At 39.1% G+C, this 24,148-nt stretch overlaps 1 protein-coding gene across 5 annotated transcripts in view; it reads left to right on the top strand.

The window, feature by feature from the left end:
- The window catches only part of LOC126506291 (UDP-glucuronosyltransferase 2B31-like), a 34,790-nt gene extending 10,642 nt beyond the window's left edge, over positions 1–24,148 (top strand). For 2 of the 5 annotated variants that reach the window (XM_050149704.1, XM_050149705.1), the window contains 6 exons: positions 11,951–12,226; positions 14,219–14,367; positions 15,929–16,060; positions 19,338–19,425; positions 20,203–20,422; positions 21,071–24,148. In XM_050149704.1, coding sequence (XP_050005661.1) covers positions 11,951–12,226; positions 14,219–14,367; positions 15,929–16,060; positions 19,338–19,425; positions 20,203–20,422; positions 21,071–21,350 — 1,145 coding nt within the window. In that variant the 3' untranslated portion in view covers positions 21,351–24,148. Of the gene's footprint in view, positions 1–6,228; positions 6,336–11,457; positions 12,227–14,218; positions 14,368–15,928; positions 16,061–19,337; positions 19,426–20,202; positions 20,423–21,070 lie in introns of those variants that run through there. The other 3 variants (XM_050149706.1, XM_050149709.1, XM_050149707.1) reach the window with 3 other exon arrangements.

Here is a 24,148-nt window from a genome sequence, read left to right as displayed (position 1 = left end):
TGATTACTAGTTTCAGTGTTTTAAAGTATAGCTAATGAACAAACAGCTCTCTTTCCATGTTTTGTGACTTGTTTACCCTTATTATCTGCAAACAAACTTACATACACCTAATTATTACACAGTCAATCATGAATCAAGCACAATATGAGGACAAGGAACTCAGGCATAATAGAAAATTTTCTCGGAGGTCAGCCAGGGTGATACAGTGAGACTGTGTCTCAAAATGAAATCTTGAAACTAAATCCCCACAAAAAGTTTACACTGGGTGAGTGCCAGTTCACACCCATAACCTCAGCAGTTCGGACTTGGAGAAAGAGGATCTGGAATTCAAGGTCAACTTTGGCTATCTAGTGGCATAGAGACCACCCTGAGCTCTATCAGAATATCTCAAAACAAAGCAAAACAACATAAAATCGTCAGTTCCCTGAGAGGATCACTCATCAGGGTTCCAGCACCTACCAGGGAAAACTAGATGGAGACGTTCAAGAAAAGTGTTTCCCTGAGTATGGCAAACAGGATTCATAGACAACTGTAGTTGTTGTGGGCATGTTGCTGCTGCCTTTTGTATGATCCCTGTCTCCCCGGGGGAAAAGGGGGAAGAAGACATGGAGGCAAAAACACAGACTCTGGGATATTCCAATACAGAAGCTTTTTATTGAAAAAAAAATGTCAGAGGTTTTGGAGATTTAGGGAAATTAAGGTAGAACAGGAACGTTTTTGGTTGGTCCTTTTGAAACTGGCAGTCGCTGCTGGATGTTGTGATTGACTAGGTGTGTGTGTGTGTGTGTGTGTGTGTGTGTGTGTGTGTGTGTGTGTGTGTTTAGTTACTATCCTGTTGGTCTGCTAACTGGTTGTTTTGGCCATTTTTGCTTATTCATTGTGAGTTTGCATGTGCTTGCCTGTGCTTGTGCTATTGCCTTGCCTCATCTCACTCTTTTTATTTTATTCTTATTAGGCAATCTAGTGGGAGTTAAGGAATTTTATAACCCCACCTCAGTGACTCCCCCAGCATTTTGGGATGTGCCTATGCTGGCCTGCTGGATAGGCTCTTACCTGACTTTGACTACAGGTCCTCAAAGGGTTGGATCCCCAGAAGGTCCCAAGAAGTCAGAAGCAAGGGAGACTTTTCAGAGTACTAGGGCTTTAAATAGCCTCCTGTATTTGTGTTAGCCAACCATGGACCACCTCCCTTGGAGGTTTTGTTCCAGCATGCTCTATAGCCATTAACACCTGGAGGTTTGACTTGTTCACTTACTGTTATCAGGATCTTAGCTGTAGAAGATACTTAAGCAGAAACATTAGAGCCACTACCATCCCTCCCATAAGGCACCATGCAACAAGTTTAGAGGGGTCTAGCATGGATTTTTTGTGATCCCACTATTGGTCAAAGAATGTGGTAGACAAATCCAATGTCTCAGCTCATGTTAATTAAGTTGCATAGGTTCTGATTAAATGTTTACAGCTGGGAAATAGTAAACCAAGTAGAACTTGAGCAAATTTTGAGGGGATAAATGAAATTGCTGATGGAGGAGCCTAGACTATTCCAGCAAAGTCATTTGCACTTTCAGTGACAGCTGACACCCACCCTATATTAAGTTCATCCTGGACAGAGACCATGTCTTCTTCTTCATATATTCTTACTTCATAAAACAATGTGATACTCAATGGCTGGTTCTTTAATGGCTAGTTCTATAATCCAGGTATATACCATAAGGTTCTCATGGGTAGGATCAAATTCTAAATTTAAAAACAACTCTATCCTAATGTGATATCATAGCTGAGTCAGATACAACTTGATAGTGCTATTCTAGAAATGGGATGAATGCTTCAAGGTGTAGTGGATTTCTATGTGAAGATGACATGCATTTATTAAGAAATATCAGGGTTTTCTATATCATGACCCTGATAATAAGACATAGATTACCTTTATGATGTAAAAGAGCTCCTATAATTGGTTCCTGAAGTTTTAATAGAAAGAGGAAAAGCAATAGTTTGCACTATATAAAGAAGACAGCTGAGTAAATTACAAGAAGCCAAGTCTCCAGATAAGAGCAAGACAAGAGAAAAACTATATCTAGCCCATAATGAGGTTCCATATATTATAGATAAAAATGCTTTGTGTAGTGCAGAATCATGAAAAGAACTAACCTACTGCCACCCTAATTCCTGCAATAAAATATTCACACTTTCTGAAATGGACTCCTGCAGTGGTGATCATTGGATTTCAAAACAGACAAGAGGACTTCAGTCCCAATGTAAGCTGAACCTCACTGGAGCACTGGGTGAAATTAATTAGATTTTATCAACAACAAGAAGGAAATCTTTTATGAGAAGCACATGCACTGAAACTAGGAACAATCTTACTACCAATGCAGAGCTGAGCCCTTCACTCATAAACTGTTCACAGCATCAGATTTCAGAAGCAGCAGAAACCATATTTAGTGAGAATGAGGTGAACCCTGTGACAATATTCCTGTCACATCTGTAGAGTATACTGATCCGCAAAAGGGTGGGAAGTTAATTATGATCAGGTTGCCCAGGGAGCATCAGTAGTAGACAAGGACAGAAAAGAAGAGTAACTGCAGCTAATACAGAGTGTCCTACAAAAGAGAGATGAGAAAGCTGATCAATCAAGAGCCATTGCTCCTTCCACACCCAGGGCAGACTGTGATCCCCTGTGTCTTAATCCCAGGGCAATACAACCAAGCTGATGCTAGGAATAAATGAAAAAGGAAGAGAGCTGAAGCTGCCCAAGCGAGTTCCCCATAGATTTGCAAACATTATTCCAAAGTCCCCAAAAGCTACAGGCCCAAACTATAAAGGCAGCATGGACAAAAAAAATATATCTTTGCTTACAAGGATTAAAAGAACACTGGTTGTTCACAGGGAGAAAATTATAGGACAACAGAAGCAGACTCTGGCTCCTGCCAACACTTGGATTCAAAATAATCTTGAGCAGAAACCAAAGTTCACTTTGGATGAGATCAAGGGTAGTGTGCTCATTCCAATGTTCACTTTAAACACCCTCTTTCTGCCTTGATTAGTATGTAATTTCAGTCTCTGTTTACTTGTGTTCTTGAGACAGACTCTCACTCTGTAGTTCTGGTTGTCCTCAAATCTTCTATGTAGGCCATGCCAGCCTTGAACTTACAGAGATCCTCCTGTATCTGCCTCCTGAGTGCCTGGATTAAAGGTGTGTGTCATATTGCCCCAAAAATTTAACTTTTTTTTAGTTATTTTATGTAGCCAAACAGCAGTGGCACACTCCTTTATCCCAGCACTATGGAGGCACATACAGGTGGATCTCTGTGAGCTAGACAAGCTTGATCTATAGAGTGAGTTACATGACAAGCCGGCCTATGTTACACAGAGAAACCCTGTCCCCAAAAACCAAAAAGAAAAATATTTTATGCAAAAAAATAAGGACCTTTTTGATTTTCTTTAAGAAATTTTCTTCCAATTTTTATGTGTCTCTTCCCCAGATCCTTTAAGGGATGTTTTTTTATTTCCTCTTTAAGTGCCTCTGTCATCTTCATAAAGTGATTTTTAAGTTCATTTTCCTTTGTTTGGGCTGCTTTGGAATGTTCAGGTCTTGCTGTTCTGGTGTTACCATAAGGCTGTTTTAGTTGTTGAGGGTATTCTTACACCAGCATATACTCATCATCACTTCCAACTGGTATGGCCTGTTTCTGCGCTTGTTCTTCCAACCGTTGTGATTTACACCTGTGCCTATGCAGTCTGCTGTTTTTTTTTTTTAATTGATGTGGTTTGTGCCTGTGCCTAATTGTCTTCTAGGGTTGCAGAGGAGGGCTGGCCAAGGGGAGGCTGTTCAACTGCATGGGATTAGGTGATAGAGTGGCTCTTGGAGAGACAGAGTCCAGGGGGAGGTAGGGAAAGGGGCGCAGCCTGGAGCAATGTCTCTTAGCTACTTGCAGGTTGGTGGATACTGCACCAGAGCAGTGGAGTTTCACCAGAGGTGGGGGCAGAAGGACTTCCTATATCAGAAAAGCTTCTGTAAGGCAAAGGATACTGTCAACAAGACAAAACAGCAGCCTACAGAATGGGAAAAGATTCTCACCAACCCCACATCTGACAGAGGTCTGACCTCCAAAATATATAAAGAACTCAAGAAACTACACATCAAAATAACAAGTAATTCCATTTTTAAATGTGATGCAAATTTAAAGAGAATTCTAAACAGAAGAATCTTGAATGGCTGAGATAAAATTAAAAAATTGTTCAATATCCTTAGCTATCAGGGGAAAGCAAATCAAGATGACTCTGAGATACCATCTTATTCCTGTCAGAATAGCTAAAATCAAGAATGCTAATGACAATCTATGTTGGTGAGGATGTAGAGTAAGGAACACTCTTTCACTACTGGTGGGAGTTCAAGCTTGTACAACCACTTTGTACTGATTTAGTATAGGGGTTTCTCAGAAAACTGGGAATCAATTTACCTCAAGAACTAGCATTGCCACTCTTGAGTGAGGTAACCCAGACCCAGAAAAACAAATACAGTATGTACTCACTCTTATGTGAATATTAGATACAATGCAAAGGATAATCAGGATAATTCACAGCCCCAGAGAAGTTAGGTAACAAGATGGACACTCAGAGGGACACATGGATCTACCTGGGAAGAGGAAATAGATGAGAAGTCCTGGGTAAATTGGGAGCATGGTAGGGGAGGAGGGAATAGGGAGATGGAAACATGAGGGGTCCGATGGTTGAATTGGTGGTGGGATGGAGGTGGAGAGTAATGAAAAAGGTATGTTGTCAGAGGGGGCCATTGTGGGGTTAAGGAGAAATCTGATGCCAGGGAAACTCCAAAGAACCCACAAGGATGACCTCAACTAAGATTCCTGTAAAAGGTAGAGAGGGTGAATGAACTGGCCTTCTCCTGAAATCAAATGGGCAACTACCCTAATTGTCATCATAGAGACTTCATCCAGTGACTTATGGGAGGAAGCATATGCACAGATCCACAGCCAAGCACTGGGCTGGGCTCTGAGAGTTCAGTTGAAGAGAGGGAGAAGGAATTATATGACCAAGGAGGGTCAAGATCATGACAGGGAAACCTACAGACACAACGAACCTGAACTTGTTAGAGCTCACAAATTCTGGACCGACAGGTAGGAAGCTGGCATGGACTGATCTAGGCCCTCTGCATGTGGACACAGTTTTATAGCTTGGCCTTTTATGAAGCACCTGACAGTGGAACCAGGACCTGTCCCTGATGCAGGAGCTATCTCTTTGGAACCTCTTTCTATGGTGGGATGCCTTGCTTGGTCTTGATGCAAGAGGGATAAGCTTACTCCTGCCTCAACTTGATATGTTATACTTTGTTGGCTCCCATGGTCTTACCGCTTCTGAATGGAGACGGGAGAGTAGTGGATTATGGGGTAGAAGGGAGGTGGGAGGTAAGAATGCAAGAAGAGGACAGAGAGGAAATTGTGATTGGTATTTAAAATAAATAAATATATTTTAATTATTTATAAATGAGAAAGTAAAACTGTAGCCAGGCACAGTGCATATGACTTTAATCCTAGCACTCTATGGACAACTGAATCCACATAAAACCTGAGAGCTTGGGAAGTAATTCTAGACAGAATAGAGTAGAGCATAGCTTTTTGGTAGCAGCAATTTTTCGGATCTTCTTTGCTTGCTAGAGGCAAGCAGTCTCATTTAAGAGAGGGTTCCTGACTCAGCTTTAGCTTCAAAACCTTGCAGCTCTTTAAGAGGTCCTGCCATGAAACACTTAAGTGGTATTGATAAAAGCTGACTGCATGCTTTTTGGTTTTCAGCGATAGCAGGAAAAAAGCTGTGCTGTTTTAAAATGTTGGCTTGTATGCTCTGAGAACTCCTTCAGCCAATAACCTTTAAGATACTGGCCCCACATTGGGCACCAATTTTTGGCATACAAAAGAGTTCCACAATAGCCTGGAATAGAGTATAACAATGATTCATTTACTTCAGGATAAACTCACAGAAAAGATAGTGATCCACAGTCCTCTGCATGCCCTAGAAACTGAAATCAAATCCAACAATTAAGAGGGTCACACATGTTTTTCATCTGCATTTACAGTACATGAGACCAAGCCCAAAATCAGTTCACAACTGCCTTCAAGCTCTGTGTTCCTTGATATTCTGTCCAACTCAAACCTTCTCCATTTGTGGGTATGCTGCTCTTAAATAATTAAATTTGATAGTTATTCTAAATCTCAGGTAATTAAGGTACTGATCTGGGACCTGTCTTACTGCTACAACTGCAAAACCTGCTGGCCAATCAAGATTATTATACATACAACAATTTTCTAAAAAATATATTGGAGGTAAGTTAATTTGATTAATAAATAAACAAATAAATTTGAAAATTGTAAAGCAACCCCAAGATAATTGCAGACAATATCACTATCTAGGAATTTAACAATCTTTTGGTTTCTACTATGAATGAAATTCTGTAATAGATACATACCTACCTGGGACACATATTTTTGTGGTGTTGGCAGATATTACTTTTGCTCTTCATATTATATCCTTAAAAAATGGTTTGACAAGAGAATTAAGAATAAGAAAAATTTAGGAATGATACAGTCTTTAGCTGAAAGTATTCATACTATTGAAAATGATAAGTGTAATTCGACAGGCAAAACTCAACCCATGTGAATTAGTTATGAAATGTTATAAAATGGCACTGAGAGATTATCCAAGAGGAATCATGCTATTGAAATTGATAATCAAAATCTGTTAAAAAATTATGATAAGCTGGCAGATAGAACGTCTCTCCAGGAACACAATCTACACACCATCTAAATAATATCCAAGGAGAATAAGATATCATTAATGAAAAAAATTAAACCTTGGAATCACGTGTGCAGAATAAGAACCATAAATTAATTGATTTAATGAAATCATTAGAAATATTTACACGTCAAGATATCTAGGCTTTATAAATAGTGATAAAAATATTTGACTCAATTGAGAAACTTGTAAGAACTGAAAGCAAGGAAGGAAGGTACAGGCAAAGGAGTTATTTTGGCCAGTACCTCTCAGAGTCAGAGATGACTTACCAAGAGTTTTAGCAACTTATGCTGTTATCACCTCTGAAAAGCCAGCAAATACTTAGTAGCCAATGGATATACAGAATGTAAATGGAAATGTTTAGGTATGAAAGATCTAAAAGATATTAAGCAAGCAACAATATCTTGTGGCATGCATTCACCATTCATTAGTGAATAGGTAAAGAACTGGGTTTCAAGCACTAGAGCTACTCCACATGATTGGCTTCAATTAGTCTCAGTGGTGATAGAATGTAGTGTGGAGTGGTGGGCTGCATTCCCACCCGGCTCACGGCTAGCTTACCTGAAATAATTACACGGAAACCGTATTCTTTTAAACACTGCTTGGCCCATTAGCTTCAGCCTCTTACTGGCTAACTCTCATATCTTGATTAACCCATTTCTATTAATATGTGTAGTACCACAAGGTAGTGGCTTACCAGGAAGGATCTTGACCTGAGTCCATCTTGGAGAGGAGAGCTATAGCGTCTGCCTCACTTCCCTTCTTCCCAGCATTCCATTCTGTCTACTCCACCCAGCTATGTTCTGACCAATCAGGCAAAGCAGTCTCTTTATTAATTAACCAATGAAAAAACAGATAGATAGAAGATCCACCTACATCATTTCCCCTTTTTCTGTTTAAACAAAAAAGAAAGGCTTTCACACTTTAACATAGTAAAATTACATATAGCAAAACAGTTATAATGCAAGAATTACAGTTACAATATTTAGATCTATTTTATCTTTTATCATAAAAAAGGAAAACTACAACTATCTATATATTCTTCAACTCCATCAAAGACTCCAGAAGGATATAATACTACTTAAGTAAACAAGAAATAAGCAACTTCCAAATGCTATAAATGACAGAGACATCTCAAGGCCTAGACAATCACCCAAAGTTCCTCTGTACTGTTGGGGCATCCATCTTCAGCCTTCAGGCCCATATCCTGCAGACTTTTCCATGAAGCAGGAAATTTCAAAGGCAGTTCAGTCACCTTTTTCTGTGTCCTGCAGAATGTCTCACAGACTCTTTCATGAGTCAGGAACCCTAAAAGACCATCTCATGTAGTGGGAGTAGCGGGCTGTGTTCCTGCCGCCTGGTTCCTGGCTGCCTGGCTAGCTTATGCCCCGAAATAACAACACACAAATTGTATTCTTTTAAACACTGCCTGGCCCGTTAGTTCTAGCCTCTTATTGGCTAATTCTCACATCTTGATTAACCCATTTCTAATAATCTGTGTAGCACCATGAGGTGATTGCTTACCAGGAAAGATTCAGCATGTCTGACCTGGCAGCTAGCTCCATGGTGATCTGACCTCACTTCCCTTCTTCCCAGCATTCTGTTATGTCTACTCCATCTATCTAAATCCTGCCCTATCAAAAAGCCAAGGCAGTTTCTTTATTAACCAGTGAGAGTAACACATAGATAGATCATCATTTCCTCCATCAAAACAGTTTTAAAATTTTCCTGCCTCGGGAACCCTGATTGCTCTTTGGACTGACAAGGGAGGGGAACTTGATTGGGGGAGGGGGAGGGAAAGGGGAGGCGGCTGGGGGGAAGAGACAGAAATCTTAAATAAATAAATAAATAAATAAATAAATAAATAAATAATTTTCCTGCCTCTGAAAATCATCTGTCAGAGACTCTAGACCTTAGCCAAAGTTGCTTATGCCAACATTGCAAGTGAGACTTTGGGTGAATGCCAAGTAGGTGGTTGCCTCTATCTTTTCTTGCAACTTATGGAAGTTGACTGATTGCATTATCTTTTTTCATTTTACATATCAATCCCAGTTTCCACTCCCTCCCCTCCTACCATTTGGTCAAACTTTGCCCCACCACACCTCCTACATTCTCCTCAGAGAGGGTAAGGCACATTGCTTTGGGCAAAGTCCAAGGCCCTCCCTATTATATCTAGGCTGAGCAAGGTAGCCATCCAAAGAGATGAGTTCTCAAAAAGTCAGTACAAGCAGTAGGAAAAATCCTGGAGCCACAGCATACAGAGAAGAATCACACATCAGTTCTATGGTGATGTTTAAAATATTCATCAGTCTGACTACAGGGCAAGGCCAGTTTGAGCAACCTCTTCTTTATTGCTTATGGTCTTAGATGGGATAATCCGTGTGCATTCCTGGGAATTTCTATAGTGCCAGGTTTCTTGCTAGCCCCATAATGGCTCCCTCAATCAAAATATCTCTTTCCTTGCTCTCATCTTTGTCCCTTCTCCATCTTGACCATCCCATTTCCTCAAGTTCTCCTTCCCCCTTCTCCCCTCCTCTTCCCTTATGTTCTCTCTCTCTCTCTCTTTCTCTCTCTCTCTCTCTCTCTCTCTCTCTCTCTTTCTCTCTCTCTCTCTCTCTCTCTCTCTCTCTCTCTCTCTCTCTCACACTCACACACACATACACACCTATGCTTCCAATTTTGTCAGGTGTATCTTTATATGTTTTTTCCAGGAGGATCTGTATATGTTTTTCTTAGGCTTAACCTTGTTGCTTAGCTTCTCTAGGGTCAAGAATTATAAGCTGGTCAACCTTTCTTATACAACTGGCATCCACTTACGAATGAACATATACCATGCTCATCGTTCTGGATATGAGTTTCCTCCCTCAGGAGGTTTTTTTTTTCTAGTTTCATCCATTTGCATGCAAATTTTAAGATGTCATTGTTTTTTACCACTGTGTAGTACTCTTTTGTGTAAATGTATCACTTTCTTATCTCCATTGTTTGGTTGAGGGGCATCTAGGTTGTTTCCAGGTTCTGGCTATTACAAATAATGCTACTATGAACAGTTGAACAAATATCCTTTTACTATGATTGAGCATCCTTTAGGTATATGCCCAAGAGTGGTATTGCTAGATACCTGAAATAGATTGTTTCCCAGTTTTCTGAGAAACTACCATACAGATTTCCAGAGTGGTTGTACAAGTTTGCATTCCCACCAGCAGTAGAGGAGTGTTCCCCTTAATCTCCAGCTTAAGCTATCATTGGTGTTTTTTATCTTAACCATTCTGACTGGTGTAAAATGGTGTCTCAGAGTCATTTTAATTTGTACTTCCTTGATGGCTAAAGATGGTCTCCTTTTCCTTAAGTGTCTTTTGACCATTTGAGATTCTTCTGTTGAGAATTCTCTTTTATAGTGCTATACCCAATTATTTAATTGGATCATTTGGAATTTTGATGTCTAATTTTTTTAGTTCTTTATAAACATTAAAAATCAGTCCTCTAATGTGGAGTTGATGAAGATCTTTTCTCATTCAGTAGGCTGCCTTTTTCTCTTATTGACAGTGTCCTTTGATTTACAGAAGCTTCTCAGTTTCAAGAGGTCATATTGATTTATTGTTGCCCTCAGTATCTGTGCTACTGGTGTTAAATTTAGGAAGCAGTCTCCTGTGCCCACACATTGAAGGCTACTTCCCACTTCCTCTTCGATCAGGTTGACTGTGGTCAGATTTATATTGAGGTCTTGGTACTTGTTCTTATTGTACATAGTTTTGTATTAAATTTAGAAGTGTACTATACTAGCTCACTTTGGGTGTGGTCTCATGCACTATAAATGCAGATGAAAAGCTTGCGTTGCCCTCTTGGCTACTGGATTTGGTCTAGTTCCCAGTGTACACAGAGGATTATGGATAGCTACCCTTTCTCAGAGTTTATCCCCAAATAAATAAACCTTTATTATACTTTATTCCAGGCTAATGTGAAACTCTTTTGTATGCCAACACCTGGAAGTGACCTTCTATGTCAGATTCCTCCTGGGGCCTCCCAAGATGTTAGACATTTTTTTCTCCCAGCAGAAGGTCCCCAGGAAAATTCTAATTTTTGGCATTCATGCTTTCCATACTCTGGTAGTCAAGGAGGGCAGAAGAAGTGTCTCATTAGAATATATTCATGCATGCATGCTGACTAGCTACAAGAAAGCAGATTCCTGGTTGGGCAGAGCTGGAACCAATGGAAAGACAAAAAGAAAAGGACTTCTCCCTAAAATAAAATCAGCTCTAAATTTAATTACAATGTTAATAATTTTGAAGTTATACTATGTGCCTCTGAACCATTTATTTAAAATTAATAATCATAGTATGGTAAATGATTGCTGTTGCCAACATTTGTACGAAGACACACTGAACTGTGATATTTAAAAAATGTGACTCAACACTTACGTTTTTACTGCAAGTTCTTTATCAAGGGGAGAGAGAGAGGAATGGAGATCTTACTTTTCACAGTTATCCAAGTACATTATACATTCAAGTCACTGAGAATCAGGAGTCATTTCACATGTACATATCTGCCTCTTGGTTTTTGCCCTTTACATTCAGAGCTTTGATTGCCCCAGGTGCGTTTGCTTTGGTGTGTACAAGTTATACTTTAACTAATTATTACTCTTTCTGTATCTGCAAGAGCTGAATGATCACCATTTGAGAGACAGCTCTAAATTTGAACAAGATGTCTGGAAAAATGAAGGCAGCATTATTCCTCCTACAGCTGAGTGGCTTCTTTAGATTTGGAAGTGCTGGTAAGGTGCTGGTGTGGCCAATGGAATTTAGCCATTGGCTCAATTTAAGGATAATCCTAGATGAACTTGTGAAGAAGGGTCATGAAGTGACAGTTCTGATACCCTCAGTCTCCCTTTCTTATGAGGTTGGCGACACATCTGCTATTGAGTTTGAGAAATATCCTGCATCTCTATCCATGGCTGAATTGGAGGAAATTTACAAGGACTCACTCAATAAATACATTTATGAGCTGCCAAAGCAATCATTTTGGGGATACTTTTTATTATATCAGGAACTGGCTTGGGAAGATTCAAAATATTTTGAAAGTCTTTGCAAAGATGTAGCTTTTAACAAGGAACTCATGACAAAACTACAAAATTCAAGCTTTGATGTCATAGTAGCAGATCCCTTCGTGCCCTGTGGTGACCTACTGGCTGAGATTCTCAAGATACCTCTGGTGTACAGTCTCCGATTCTTTCCTGGCTCCACATATGAGAAGTACAGTGGAGGACTGCCACTGCCTCCTTCCTATGTGCCTGTTGCTATGTCAGAATTGAGTGATCGAATGACATTCATCGAGAGGGTACAAAATCTGATCTATGTGCTTGCTTTTGACTTTTGGTTCCAAATATTTAATGAGAAGAATTGGAATCAGCTTTACAGTGAAGTCTTGGGTAAGTGCCATGGTCAACTGGGATTGTCGCATTCAAAATGTGCTGTGTCATTCAAGGGGAACTTGAAACAACAGGATAGGCAGCAGGAGGATGTATCTCTCCTAAGTAAAATGGTGGGGCTGTGAAATTATCTGCCAAATTCAAAGGATTATAGAAAAGCTTATGTCCCAATGTCAACCGCAAAGTCTTTTTTATCACTTGCATGGGACTCTTCAGAAAGGCACACACACAAAACAAATCTCCAAGAAATTCTCTAAGAAATAACAGATCAACAAGTCATTTTATTTCATGTTTTAAAACAGTAGTTTGACCTGTGTGGTAGCATCATCATCATCATTATCATTACATTACATTGCTGCCATTACTCTTAATAACATAAGTCTGCACATGTATACTTGTGTCATAGGTGGGGAGCTTATGCTTTGTGTCACATGTAAGGATGTCAGATGTAAACGATTAATTTTTACTTCTACCTTTATTTTTTGATTGTTGTAAACAATTGTGAGACACCTCAAAACTCACTGACCATAAGACAAGGTAGAAGTAGGCTCACATGTTGGGGTCTCCATAACATTCATGATTATTATATAATCAATCATGAATCAAGAACAGCATGAGGACAAGGAACTCAGGTATAATCAAAAAAATCTCTTTGAAGTTAACTTGGGCTATACAATGAGACCCTTTCTCAAAATGAAGTGCTGAAGAAGTATCAAGGTCAACGACATAGTTACATAGTAACCACCGGGGGCTCCATCAGAAAACCTCAAAACACAACAAAACAGCACAAAATTCTCAGTTCATACAAAGAAATGCACATCAAGGTTCAGGCAGGACAAACTAGATGGACAGTGGCAGGCAAAAGTGTTTCCCTGGGTATGACAAACAAGACTTATAGGTAATGGAATTGGTTATATTTAAATGGCAGATCTAGATATTTGGTAATCATGAATTTCCAAGGTGTGTTACAGATGTGGAATCTTCTCCCATATCATTTGCACAGTGCCTGACTATATGTGTGTGTATGTGTATACATATATATATATAAGTATGAGAATGATATTACAGACTTATGTCAAACATACACTCAGATAGATAGAAGATAGATAGATAGATAGATAGATAGATAGATAGATAGATAGATAGATAGATAGATGATGGCTAGATAGTCAAATATGTCTTCTATCTCAATCACACTTATAAACAACTCTGGCTACATTATCAAAGTGCTCTATTATGCCCAAAGTCTGAAACTCTGAAATACCACCATGACACCAAATCTTGTGCAAAAGCAAAGAGTCTTTATTGTGAGTTAACTTGGGTCCCAAAGTCTATCTGGTGTGGTGGCAGCAGCAATGACAGCAGCAACAGTAGCAAAAAGAGCAGAGCAGGTGGGGAGGGGATTTTTATAAAGAGGAAAGCTTGGGGAATTTCAAGTCTACAGGTTTGTGATTGGCTGCCCCTTCCAAACTAAGGCCTGGTAAAGTCATGCCTCTAGACTGAAGATTACTACTTCCCTTTTCACAGATTAATTGTTTTTTTTTTTTTTTCCTGCTCGGCAATTGGTTGATTTTTATGACAGGGCAGAGATGGTTCTGATTTCAGGGTCAAACTTTGTTTCTTTCTCTGATCCTTTTTTGTTTTTAGGTTCCAATTTTAGGGCCAGGGTAAGATTTTTTTTTAAGAGGTTCTGATTCTAGGGGCAAAATGTGTTCCTTGGGTTCTGATTTCAGACCTGAGGTGTTTTTCTCCAGTTCTGGGTTCATGGATAAAGTGCTTGTTTCTTTTGCTGACTCAGGTTTCAAATCCAGGGTGTGCTTCTTTTGCTGGCTCTGGGCTCAGAGCTGGGGTGCTCATGGATTGTGCTAGCACTGTGGATCACAGACAAACTGGGTCCCGGTTCTATCACTTCCTGAAGACTACCTGGCATAATCATTTTCACCTGACAATTTTGTTACCTGTCCTACCTTGACTCTTCTGATTCCTTTACAGGAAGACCTACAACACTCTCTGAGATGATGGGGAAGGCAGATATATGGCTCATTCGAACCTATTGGGATTTGGAATTTCCCCACCCTGTCTTACCAAACTTTGATTATGTTGGAGGACTCCACTGCAAACCTGCCAAGCCTCTGCCAAAGGTAAACATTGTCCCATTTGTTTGCTGCTGTTGTCTTTGAGTTTTCAGAAAGAGTGAATATATTTTATTTCTTCAGAATGTCTATCAACTCAGAGAGTCATGGCAATTTAGATAAAGAAAGCTGCCAGTAGAAGCGCCTTTATCTGTTCCATCACAAGAGTGTGACTACCATTAGGATTAAATTAATTTAGCAGGATTTTGCTTCATAAAACCTTTTCATATATTTGACTGTAGAAAACACACAAATATTAAGTGCAGAGAGAGTTCCAAAAGACAAGTCCTATACAAAGTGATTTGAGACAAAATAGATGGAGTATGAACAAAGAAAAACTCATGTTCACAAGTCACAATGGCTTTATTTAATTTCTTGATCATTCACAAAAGTGAAAGCAAACTCCAACAAAAACATACATACACATATATTTGCAGTAACAGACACAGTAACATAAATTGACAGCACATAGTAAATTTCTTTCCAGTGAAATTAACATCTGTTAGAAAGAACACAAATGAAAAGAGAGTGGACAGTCTGAACCAAATTAGAAATAGATATGTGGTCCATGAATTCTGCTCCTGAGAATGTATATAAAAGAACTGAATGAAAAACCTTCACAAGATCATAATGCGAGGATGACCATAGCGGTACTATTCCTGAAGGGAAGGGTGCATGGTGGCTTGAATAAGAATGATGCAATAGGGTCATATACTTGAATGTTTGGTTCCCAATGGGTGAACTGTTTAGGAAGGATTAGGAGGTGTGACTTAGTTGAAGAATTGTGTCACTGGAGGTAGACTTTGAGATTTCAAAGACCTAAAACATGCATGGCTCTTTCTATCTGTCAGTTATTTACGCTTCAAGATTAGTTCTGGGTTACAATTCCAGTGCTCTGCCTGCCTGCCATGGTGCTCCCCACCGTGATGCTCATAAACTAACCATCTGTAACTTTAAGCAAGTCCCCAATTAAATGTTTTCTTTTAGAAACTGGCTTAATCCTCATAACTTTAGAACAGTAACTAAGAAAGGGGAAAGTAACCTAGATATGACCAGAATTATTGATCAAAATCATATGCTAGTTGAATTTTATAAACAGGAAAAAGAATCACTAAAATGTAAAATCTTAGGGTATAGGAAACATGGTATGACCTTAATGACAGTATACTAAGTAAACTAGCCAATGAACAAGACATAAATAAAATAAGAAAACTTTATGCAAACTCCCTTGACTAATAAAATAATAGAAAAAAAAGCAGATGTTTGGTGACTAAGGGACTAGGTGGGGAGAAAGAGAATTTTGAAGTTAATATTAACAAATCTTGCTTTTCAATATGAAAATGTTTCAGAGCTGTTTGTGTGAATGTCAGTATATATAACACAAAGAGCTGTAACCTTACACTTAACTAAAACTGTAAATCTTATGTGTAGATGTGAATAGTTCTGAAACACCCACCACTGTGATCATTTCTAATGCTGCTCAGTTTCTTCCTGTGCATGTTGGTGTCAGTTTTTATGCAGGTTGTTTAGTGTTGCTGCTGTTTGTGATGGGCTGATATTTCATCAACAGGAAATAGAAGACTTTGTCCAGTCTTCCAGAGAACATGGTGTGGTAGTGTTTTCTCTGGGGTCCATGGTGGGTACCCTAACAGAAGAAAGAGCCAATATGATTGCAGCAGGCCTTGCCCAGATTCCACAGAAGGTAAGAAACAGTGCCTCATGTGGCATCCTCACTGAGATGGTCACAGCCTGTTCAAGTGTTGACTGCAGAAACCTCGTGTGAAATTGAAGCTGTCACGATAGCTCTAGCTCATCCCTGAGGTCACTTGTGACACAAAAATACAGGGGGGGGGGGGGAATGCCAAATATTGGTTGGTGGTTTTGAATAATAACCTTGTTATTAACATTGTGCTTAAAAAGAAAAACACTAAACAAATGTTGGCAAACTTGATGGTTGGAAGGTATTATATGCACAAAACTGTGGCTTGTTACTTCCTTTATTTTCCTGGAGGATATATGAAGAGTATGCATACACTAAAGTATAACTATACAACATTTAAATTATAACCAGTAAGTGCACTGGCCCTGTAACAACAAGGAAGCACTCAAAATTTGCAGTTGTAGGACTGGAGAAGTGCCTCATCCTTGAAGAACAAGCATTGCTCTCCCAGAGGACATGAACTTATTTTGAGATGCCATATTTATCAGCCCCCAACTGCCTATAACTGTATCTCCTTGAGATTCAATGCCCTTATACAGCCTGTCATGACAGCCACACATATTTCCATGCATATGTACATACACACTTTCGTAGGGCTTTTATTGCTATGAGGAGACACCATGACCACAGCAATACTTATAGTTATATATAATATAAAATTTCAAATATTTAGTTGGGGCTTCCTTGCCATTTCAGAGGTTTAGTTCATTATCCTCATGGCTAGGGGCATGCAGGAAGACATGGTGCTGAAAAAGAAGCAGATTTCTACATTTTTATCCACAGGGAGCAGAAGGAGACTGTGGGACACTTTGGGTAAAGGTTGAACATATGAGTACACTAAGCCTTCCTCCACAGTGACACAATTCCTCCAACAAGGCTACGATTCCTCTAACAAGACCACACCTCCAAATAGTGCTACTCCCAATAGGCCAAACATTGAAACATATGAATCCATGGGGACCATACCTTTTTAAACCATGACATATACACACTCATGCATAGAGACACACTAGCTTACACATAAATTTAAAAAAAATCCATATTTTTAAAATGACATTTGTGTTAATCTGGTTTATTTATCTTTTATCTCATTTTATTTTTATTAAATGCTTATTTTTTTTCTAAAGAGACAGAAAGGGTGTGATGGATGAAAGGCAAAGAGCTGGGGAGGGAAAAATATAATCAGAACTTATTGCTTGAAATAAGTCACCCTAATAAAACAAATTAGAAAAAGAAGTATAAATTTTAAAGGGGTTTTTATAGTAGTGAAATATTCCTTTGTAATCTTAACCAAATGTAACCAAATACAAATTAAACTGGGCTTATGTGTGGTAATGTTTTCCTTACTATTCAAAAGAATAGGTAGGATAGGATTTACCAACCCCAATTCCACCTGGGGGACTGAAACTTTTAATGCTGAAATAGGGGGTAGCTGGGGACTTGCTCTAGAGTGATCACATGCTTAGATCAATGTCATGCTATAAGGACCTATTCTAAAATATACCTATGATAAAAGTGATTAAAAGTGAACTAACACAAATATCATTGACAAAGATTTATATTGAATTTGGAATGTAAAACTGCTATAAATATATATTGGAAAAAAGTTAAGGTATATATTAGTACCATTGGTAGACTGTTGAATTGGAAATGACAATCATACATTCCTTTTTTTTCTTTTTTCTTCTTTCTTTCTTTTATTCTTTATTATTATTTTTTAAGAACACAAACTGTCTTCTTTATTTTACATACCAGTCCCAGTTCCCACTCCCATTTCTTCCACTTTCTCCCCACCACCCCACCACCCACTCCTCGAAAACAGTAAGGCGCATTGCTTTGGTAAAGGTTCAAAGCCCTGCCTCGTATATCTAGGCTGAACAAGATATCCACCCAAAGAGAGTGGGTTCCCAAAAAGAAATTACAAGCAGTAGGGGTAAATCCTGGTGTCTACTGCCAGTGACCCCCTCAGTCTTCCCCAGCCATGCAACTATTACCCACATTCAGAGGGTCTAGTTTTGGCTAGAGTTGGTGAGTTCCCATTAGCTAGGTAAACTGTTTCTATGTGTGTCCCCTTCATGGACTTGACCCCTTTGCTCATATTCTCATTCCTCCCTCTCTTCAACTCAACTGGACATTGGGAGCTCAGACCAGTGCTCCACTGTGGGTCTTTGCCTCTGTTTCCATCAGTTGCTGGATGAAGGATCAATGGTGACATTTAAGATATTCATCAGTCCGACTACAGGGCATGGGTAGTTTGAGCACCCTCTTCTCCATTGCTTCTGATCTTAGCTGTGATCATCCTTGTGGATTTCTGGGAACTTCTATAGTGCCAGGTTTCTTGCTAGCTCCATAATGGCTCCCTCAATCAAAATATCTCTTTCCTTGGTCTCATCTCTGTCCTTCCTCCATCTCAACTATTCTGTTCCCTCAATTTTCCTCCCCCCTCCAACTCTCCCTTCATCTTCCTTTTCTTCTCTCCCTTCTTCTGCAACCCCAATTCTCCAAATTTAGAAAGGCTACCTTCTCTATTTCTTTTTTCCAGGTAGATCGATATAAATGTTTTTCTTAGGGTTCACCTTGTTACATAGCTTCTCTAGGGTCATGGACTATAGCCTAGTTAACCTTTGCTTTACAGCTAGCATCCACTTATGAGTAAGCATATACCATGTTCATTTTTTCTGGGTATAGGTTACCTTACTCGGGATAGTATTTCTAGTTCCATCCATTTGCATACAATTTTTTTAGTGCACATTAGTGTTTGGCCTGCATGAGTGTTTGTGAGAGGGTTTCAGATCCTCTGGAACTGGAGCTACAGAGAGACATCCCTAAGCTTCCATCTGGGTGCTGGCAAATGAACATGGGTATTCTGAAAGACATTCTGTAAGTCCTGCTTGACATTACTAGAGAAACAAACTGGTATATAATAGTAACTTTGGTAGATTGTTGAACTAGAATTACATTCACACATTTCTTAACTCTTTCTGATTCACAATACTGGACCTAAATTTGCCTAAGTTGTTGTTGATTAAATATTAAGGTGCCATGCTGAATTTTGGATAAGCATGAGACCAAATGAAGGACATTAAAGAGAACTTGCATCCTTGCTGTAGTAGTTCTTCATGGTTCCCACCATCCATCTTCACTGCCTGGCCCTTAGGGACTGGTGTTTATCTGCATAGATTCTTAATCTCTCCAGAAATCTAGCAGGAGGAACTTGACATTTGACCAAAGTAATAAGAGGCTAGCTTCATCTTAACAGGTTCTTTGGCGATTTGAAGGCAAGAAGCCAGACACCTTGGGCTCCAACACTCGGCTGTACAAATGGATCCCCCAGAATGATCTTCTCGGTAAGCATCAGGAGATGCCTGAGACATAGGAATGGCTGCTCAGGAGAGGGGATGTCAACACTAATGTATTTTTGACAAATGTGAACTAGTCCTGGAAAAATAAAGAACTTATGTGAATATGATGTCCAGTAACAGTGAAGATAGGAGAATCCATTATTATCTCTTCTGTAGTTTTCATTCAGATAAACTTAAATCACTTCTTCATGTTTGTGTGTTCACCTCCTATTTCTAAACCTTTCCATCTGCCCTTTCCTCTAGGGTAGCACAATTTCAAATGCCAGTGAAGATGGTATTCTTTCATTACTGACCCTTAATTTACTAGCTCCCCCAAAAGTCCACATTATGAGGCTGTCCTATATTGGATGAAGTATTGCTTGTCCTAAGCCTCATCCCATGAGGATTAGCAAAGCCCCTTACCACATGGAAGGAACCTATCATGAGCAGTGGCTTCACTGTTCCTTTAGGAGAACATTCTGTCCTGAACCACTGCCTGTGATTGCACTTGCTGCTTACTCCACTTGAAAGGAGTTCTCCCTTTCTGTTCACTGCAAAAATCATTCTACTTCCACACCTCACTACCTCTATGTGGCCTTCAATAATCATCCATGGACTTGTGATGCTCCATACTATAAGACATGAGAGGACTTCAATTCCATTCCATGGGTATGATGGTGTTGTCTAGAGAATATTTGCCCTTTCTGTGCCTTTTTCCTGTGGCTTTCATTTTCTGTCTCAGACTTATATTTAATATTTCCCCTTAATTTCTCCCCTTGCTAGGTCATCCTAAAACCAGAGCTTTTATTACTCATGGTGGCACCAATGGCATCTATGAGGCGATCTACCATGGGATCCCTGTGGTGGGCATTCCTTTGTTTGGAGACCAATTTGATAATGTTGTTCACATGAAGACCAAAGGAGCAGGGGTTCAAGTGAACTTTCTCACAATGTCCAGCACAGATTTGCTCCATGCTGTGAAGACAGTCATTAACGACCCTTCGTGAGTACAGTGATTTTGTTTAAGTTGGTACTAGTTTAGATAAATTGTATCCAATGGGACAATAGAAGTTTGAAACAACAACAGCAATAGAAATATCATTCAAGCATTATCCAATGAGGTTTACTGTAAAACAAGACTATAAACTATCCCTATAGACATACTATACGTGAAGTTAGTTTAGAAAAATTTGATGATGGAAATAATTTATAAGCAAGTTATCAAAGACCTGCATCCCAGCCCTGAAGTCATCTTGTGCAAGGTATACTCCATTCTCACCAGTTGCCATTTTAACCACTAATAGTATTTTTATTAAACTTACAAAGAATATTGATACAATTTCTTGTCAAGAGCATCAATATAATCATCATCAGACTGTATGAACCACCCCTCTTACAGTGGTAGAAAAGGCTTGTCAATATTTGCTCTGCTGGAAAGATTTCCTTAGTAAAATGATTCCCTATTTTAGTTTTGGAAAGAATTTCACAGAAAATAGAAACTTCCAGGCAAACATTCAAACATGTCCCAGTCAAAACCACACTGTACCTAGTGCTTCTCTATGGCGTTTATTGAGTCTCATGTTGCTTTCCCTGAAACTTTCATAGGCTTCAAGAAAGTAAACTAATCGGTTTTTTATATCGATGTCTTTAGCTATAAGGAGAATGCCATGCGGCTATCAAGAATCCACCACGACCAGCCAGTAAAGCCCCTGGACAGAGCCGTCTTCTGGATTGAGTATGTCATGCGCCACAAGGGAGCCAAGCACCTTCGTGTGGCAGCGCATGACCTCACCTGGTACCAGTACCACTCTCTGGATGTGCTTGGATTCCTGCTTGCCTGTGTGCTGACTGTGATGTTCGTCATCACAAAGTGTTGCCTCTTTTGCTGCCAGAGATTTACTAAATCTGGAAAGAAGAAGAAAAGGGAGTAGCTGAAGTGAGGAGGATTGACACATAGACCTCCTCCAGTGCATCACAGCAGGGGAGGATTTCCATCATATCCCTTAGCCACAACTGACCCGGACACTGTCACTCTTATTTCAGCCTCTTGAAGTAGACTTGAGCTTTCAAAAATTCCATTTTTTCTCACTTATAGAGCACATGGATGACAAGACCACAGTTTTTTAAGTCTCAACAACACCTAACTCAAATTATAATTTAAATCTGAAATGTCCCCCACAAACTCACAGTTTGTTTGGTAGATTTTGTATTGTTTATTAATTTATAATTTCTTACCTTGATTCAGTAAAATATTAAATTCATCTCTCATGATCACATTCCTACTTCCCACTGGTTCTCCTCTAATATGTCCCAATTCCAATTATGTCCTCTTTATTTTTAATAACCCTGTAAGTCCAATTAGGACTGACAATAAGACATAGATTTCCTTTATGATGTAAAAGCTCCTATGATTAGCTTCCGACATTTTAGTAGCAATACAAACAAGCTGTTGCTAGGAATCAACGAAATAGGAAGAGAGCTGAAACTGGCCAAGCAAGTTCCCCATATATTTGCAAACAGATTATGCCAAAATCTCCAAGCAACAGGCCTGAGCTATAAAGGCAGCACTGGCCAAAAGAAATCATTGCTTACAAGGGTTAAAAGAACACTGAATGTTCACAAGAAAAAAATTATAGGACAACAGAAGCAGACTCTGGCTCCTGCCAATACTCCTGATCTGAAACCAAAGTTCACATTAGATAAGGTCAAGCCAGTTCAGGGTGGTGTGGTCATTCCAAGGTTCACTTTAAACACTCTTTCTGCCTTGGTTATCTCTTAATTCAAGTTTCTGCATAGCTAGAATTTAAAGACATATTGCCCCATTAGTTTCCATACGGTAGTTTTAAATTTTATATATTTTATAGAATTTGCTTTATAATGGAATCCTAATATCTCTCCAAGCCTACTTGCTTGGGATTCCATTTTAGATTCCTATTTTTAAAACTTATTTGTTGACATATGCTGTATGAGAGTTTTCTCAGCATGTATAAGAGTGTACCACATGCATGGTTGGTGTATTAAAAAGCTAGAAGATGGCATATTTAATTCTGTGTTACAGATGTCTGTGAGACATGTGGGAGCTGGGAATCTAACTGGGTTAACTGAGTCCTCTGAAAAAGCAACCGTCCCTCTTAACTGCTGCGCCAATACTTCAGCTCCAGTGTTTGATGAGAAAATTACGTTTCTTCATCATTTTTATTCTTTATTTTCTTTTATCCTTTTCTTCCATTTGTTCTCCTTGTGAATGATTATTTGTATTCTTGAGACACACTCTCATTATGCAGCTCCAGGCATTCTCAAATCCTCCAGGTAGCCCAGGTTAGCCTTGAACTCATAGAGATCCTCTTGCATCTGCCGCTTGAATGCTGGGATTAAAGTTGTATGCCTTCTTGCCTGGGTAACCTAAACTTCTTTTTATTTTTATTTTCTAATTACTTTATGTAGTCAGACACTGGTGGCACAACCCTTTAGTCCCAGCACTCTGGAGGCAGATACAAGGCAATCTCTGTGAGCTCAAGACCAGCTAGTAGTACAGAATGAATTCCATAAGAGCCAAGGCTATACACACACATACACACACACACACACACACACACACACACCATCTCAAAAGCCCAAAAAGAAAAAAATTATTTCATGTAAGAAATATAAATGAAAAAAAAAGAAAAAGAAAAAGAAAAAAAACATGGTGGTGCATGCTTTTAACCCCAGCACTCCAGAGCCAAAGGCAGATGGATCTCTGACTTCCAATCCAGCTTAGTCTACAGAGAGAGAGTTCTAGGACAGCCAAGGCTACATGAGCAACTCTCTCTCAAAAATAGATAGATGATAGATAGATAGATAGATAGATAGATAGATAGATAGGTAGGTAGATAGATAGATAGATAGATAGATAGATAGATAGATAGATAGATAGATAGAGATAGATAGACAGATATACAGACAGATAGATAATTTGTTTTAACATATAAACATATATGAACATATATGTATGTATTTATGTCTAGAATTCCTATTCTTGTTACAATGTTGAGAAATAAGCATTTCCTATTTGTTTCTTGATCTAGGTTTGCTTTTTATTTTTATGAAAAACAAAACTATTGTATCAATGTATTATGTTCTTTGACACAGGTAATATCTAGTTTTTATGCACACATAATCATATTAAATCATTTATTAGCATTAAATTGTCCTTAATTTTGGTGTTTATATTTATTACTTTTATGCTTTGTTATATTTTGTGTGTGAGTGCTAAAGTTATAGTGTAAGTAACATGGAAATTTTTAAGAAACTTTGCCTCATCAGAATCTGGTTAAGGCACTGGGTTCAAGAACTTTGCAGCATCAAAAGTTAGCTGGAAACAGGACCCTTTGCAAAAGTGCAAACCAACTGTCCCTAGCAGCTAGCCCCCTATTGACACCCAGCTTTGTGGTCTAGAGGAGAGTAGTAAATAACTGCTTGGGAGTAGGGCGGGGGCCATGCACAGTAGCAGAAGTAGCTGCTAAAAGGAGGTAGAAGGTATACCAAAGGTGTCTATACCCTATACTCAGTAAAACTAACCACCTTGACCCTAAGGAAACCTGGCTTGTGTTTTTTGCCTATATATGTCAACCCCAAATGAGAAGCGGGAGCTCTCCCCATTGCGCTGTGTCATGAGTGGAGGCTTTGAGCTCCCAGCTTGCTGGTTTGAATTTTGCCTGCTGAATAAAACTTGCTTTTGCATTCTGGA

This window comes from Alexandromys fortis, unplaced genomic scaffold (genome assembly GCF_014885135.2).
Source record: "Alexandromys fortis isolate MF-2015 unplaced genomic scaffold, M_Fortis_MF-2015_v1.1 scaffold_0, whole genome shotgun sequence".
Lineage (NCBI taxonomy): Eukaryota > Metazoa > Chordata > Mammalia > Rodentia > Cricetidae > Alexandromys > Alexandromys fortis.
The sequence above is the reverse complement of the archived record's forward strand: the minus strand, read 5'-3'. Positions and strand labels throughout refer to the sequence as shown.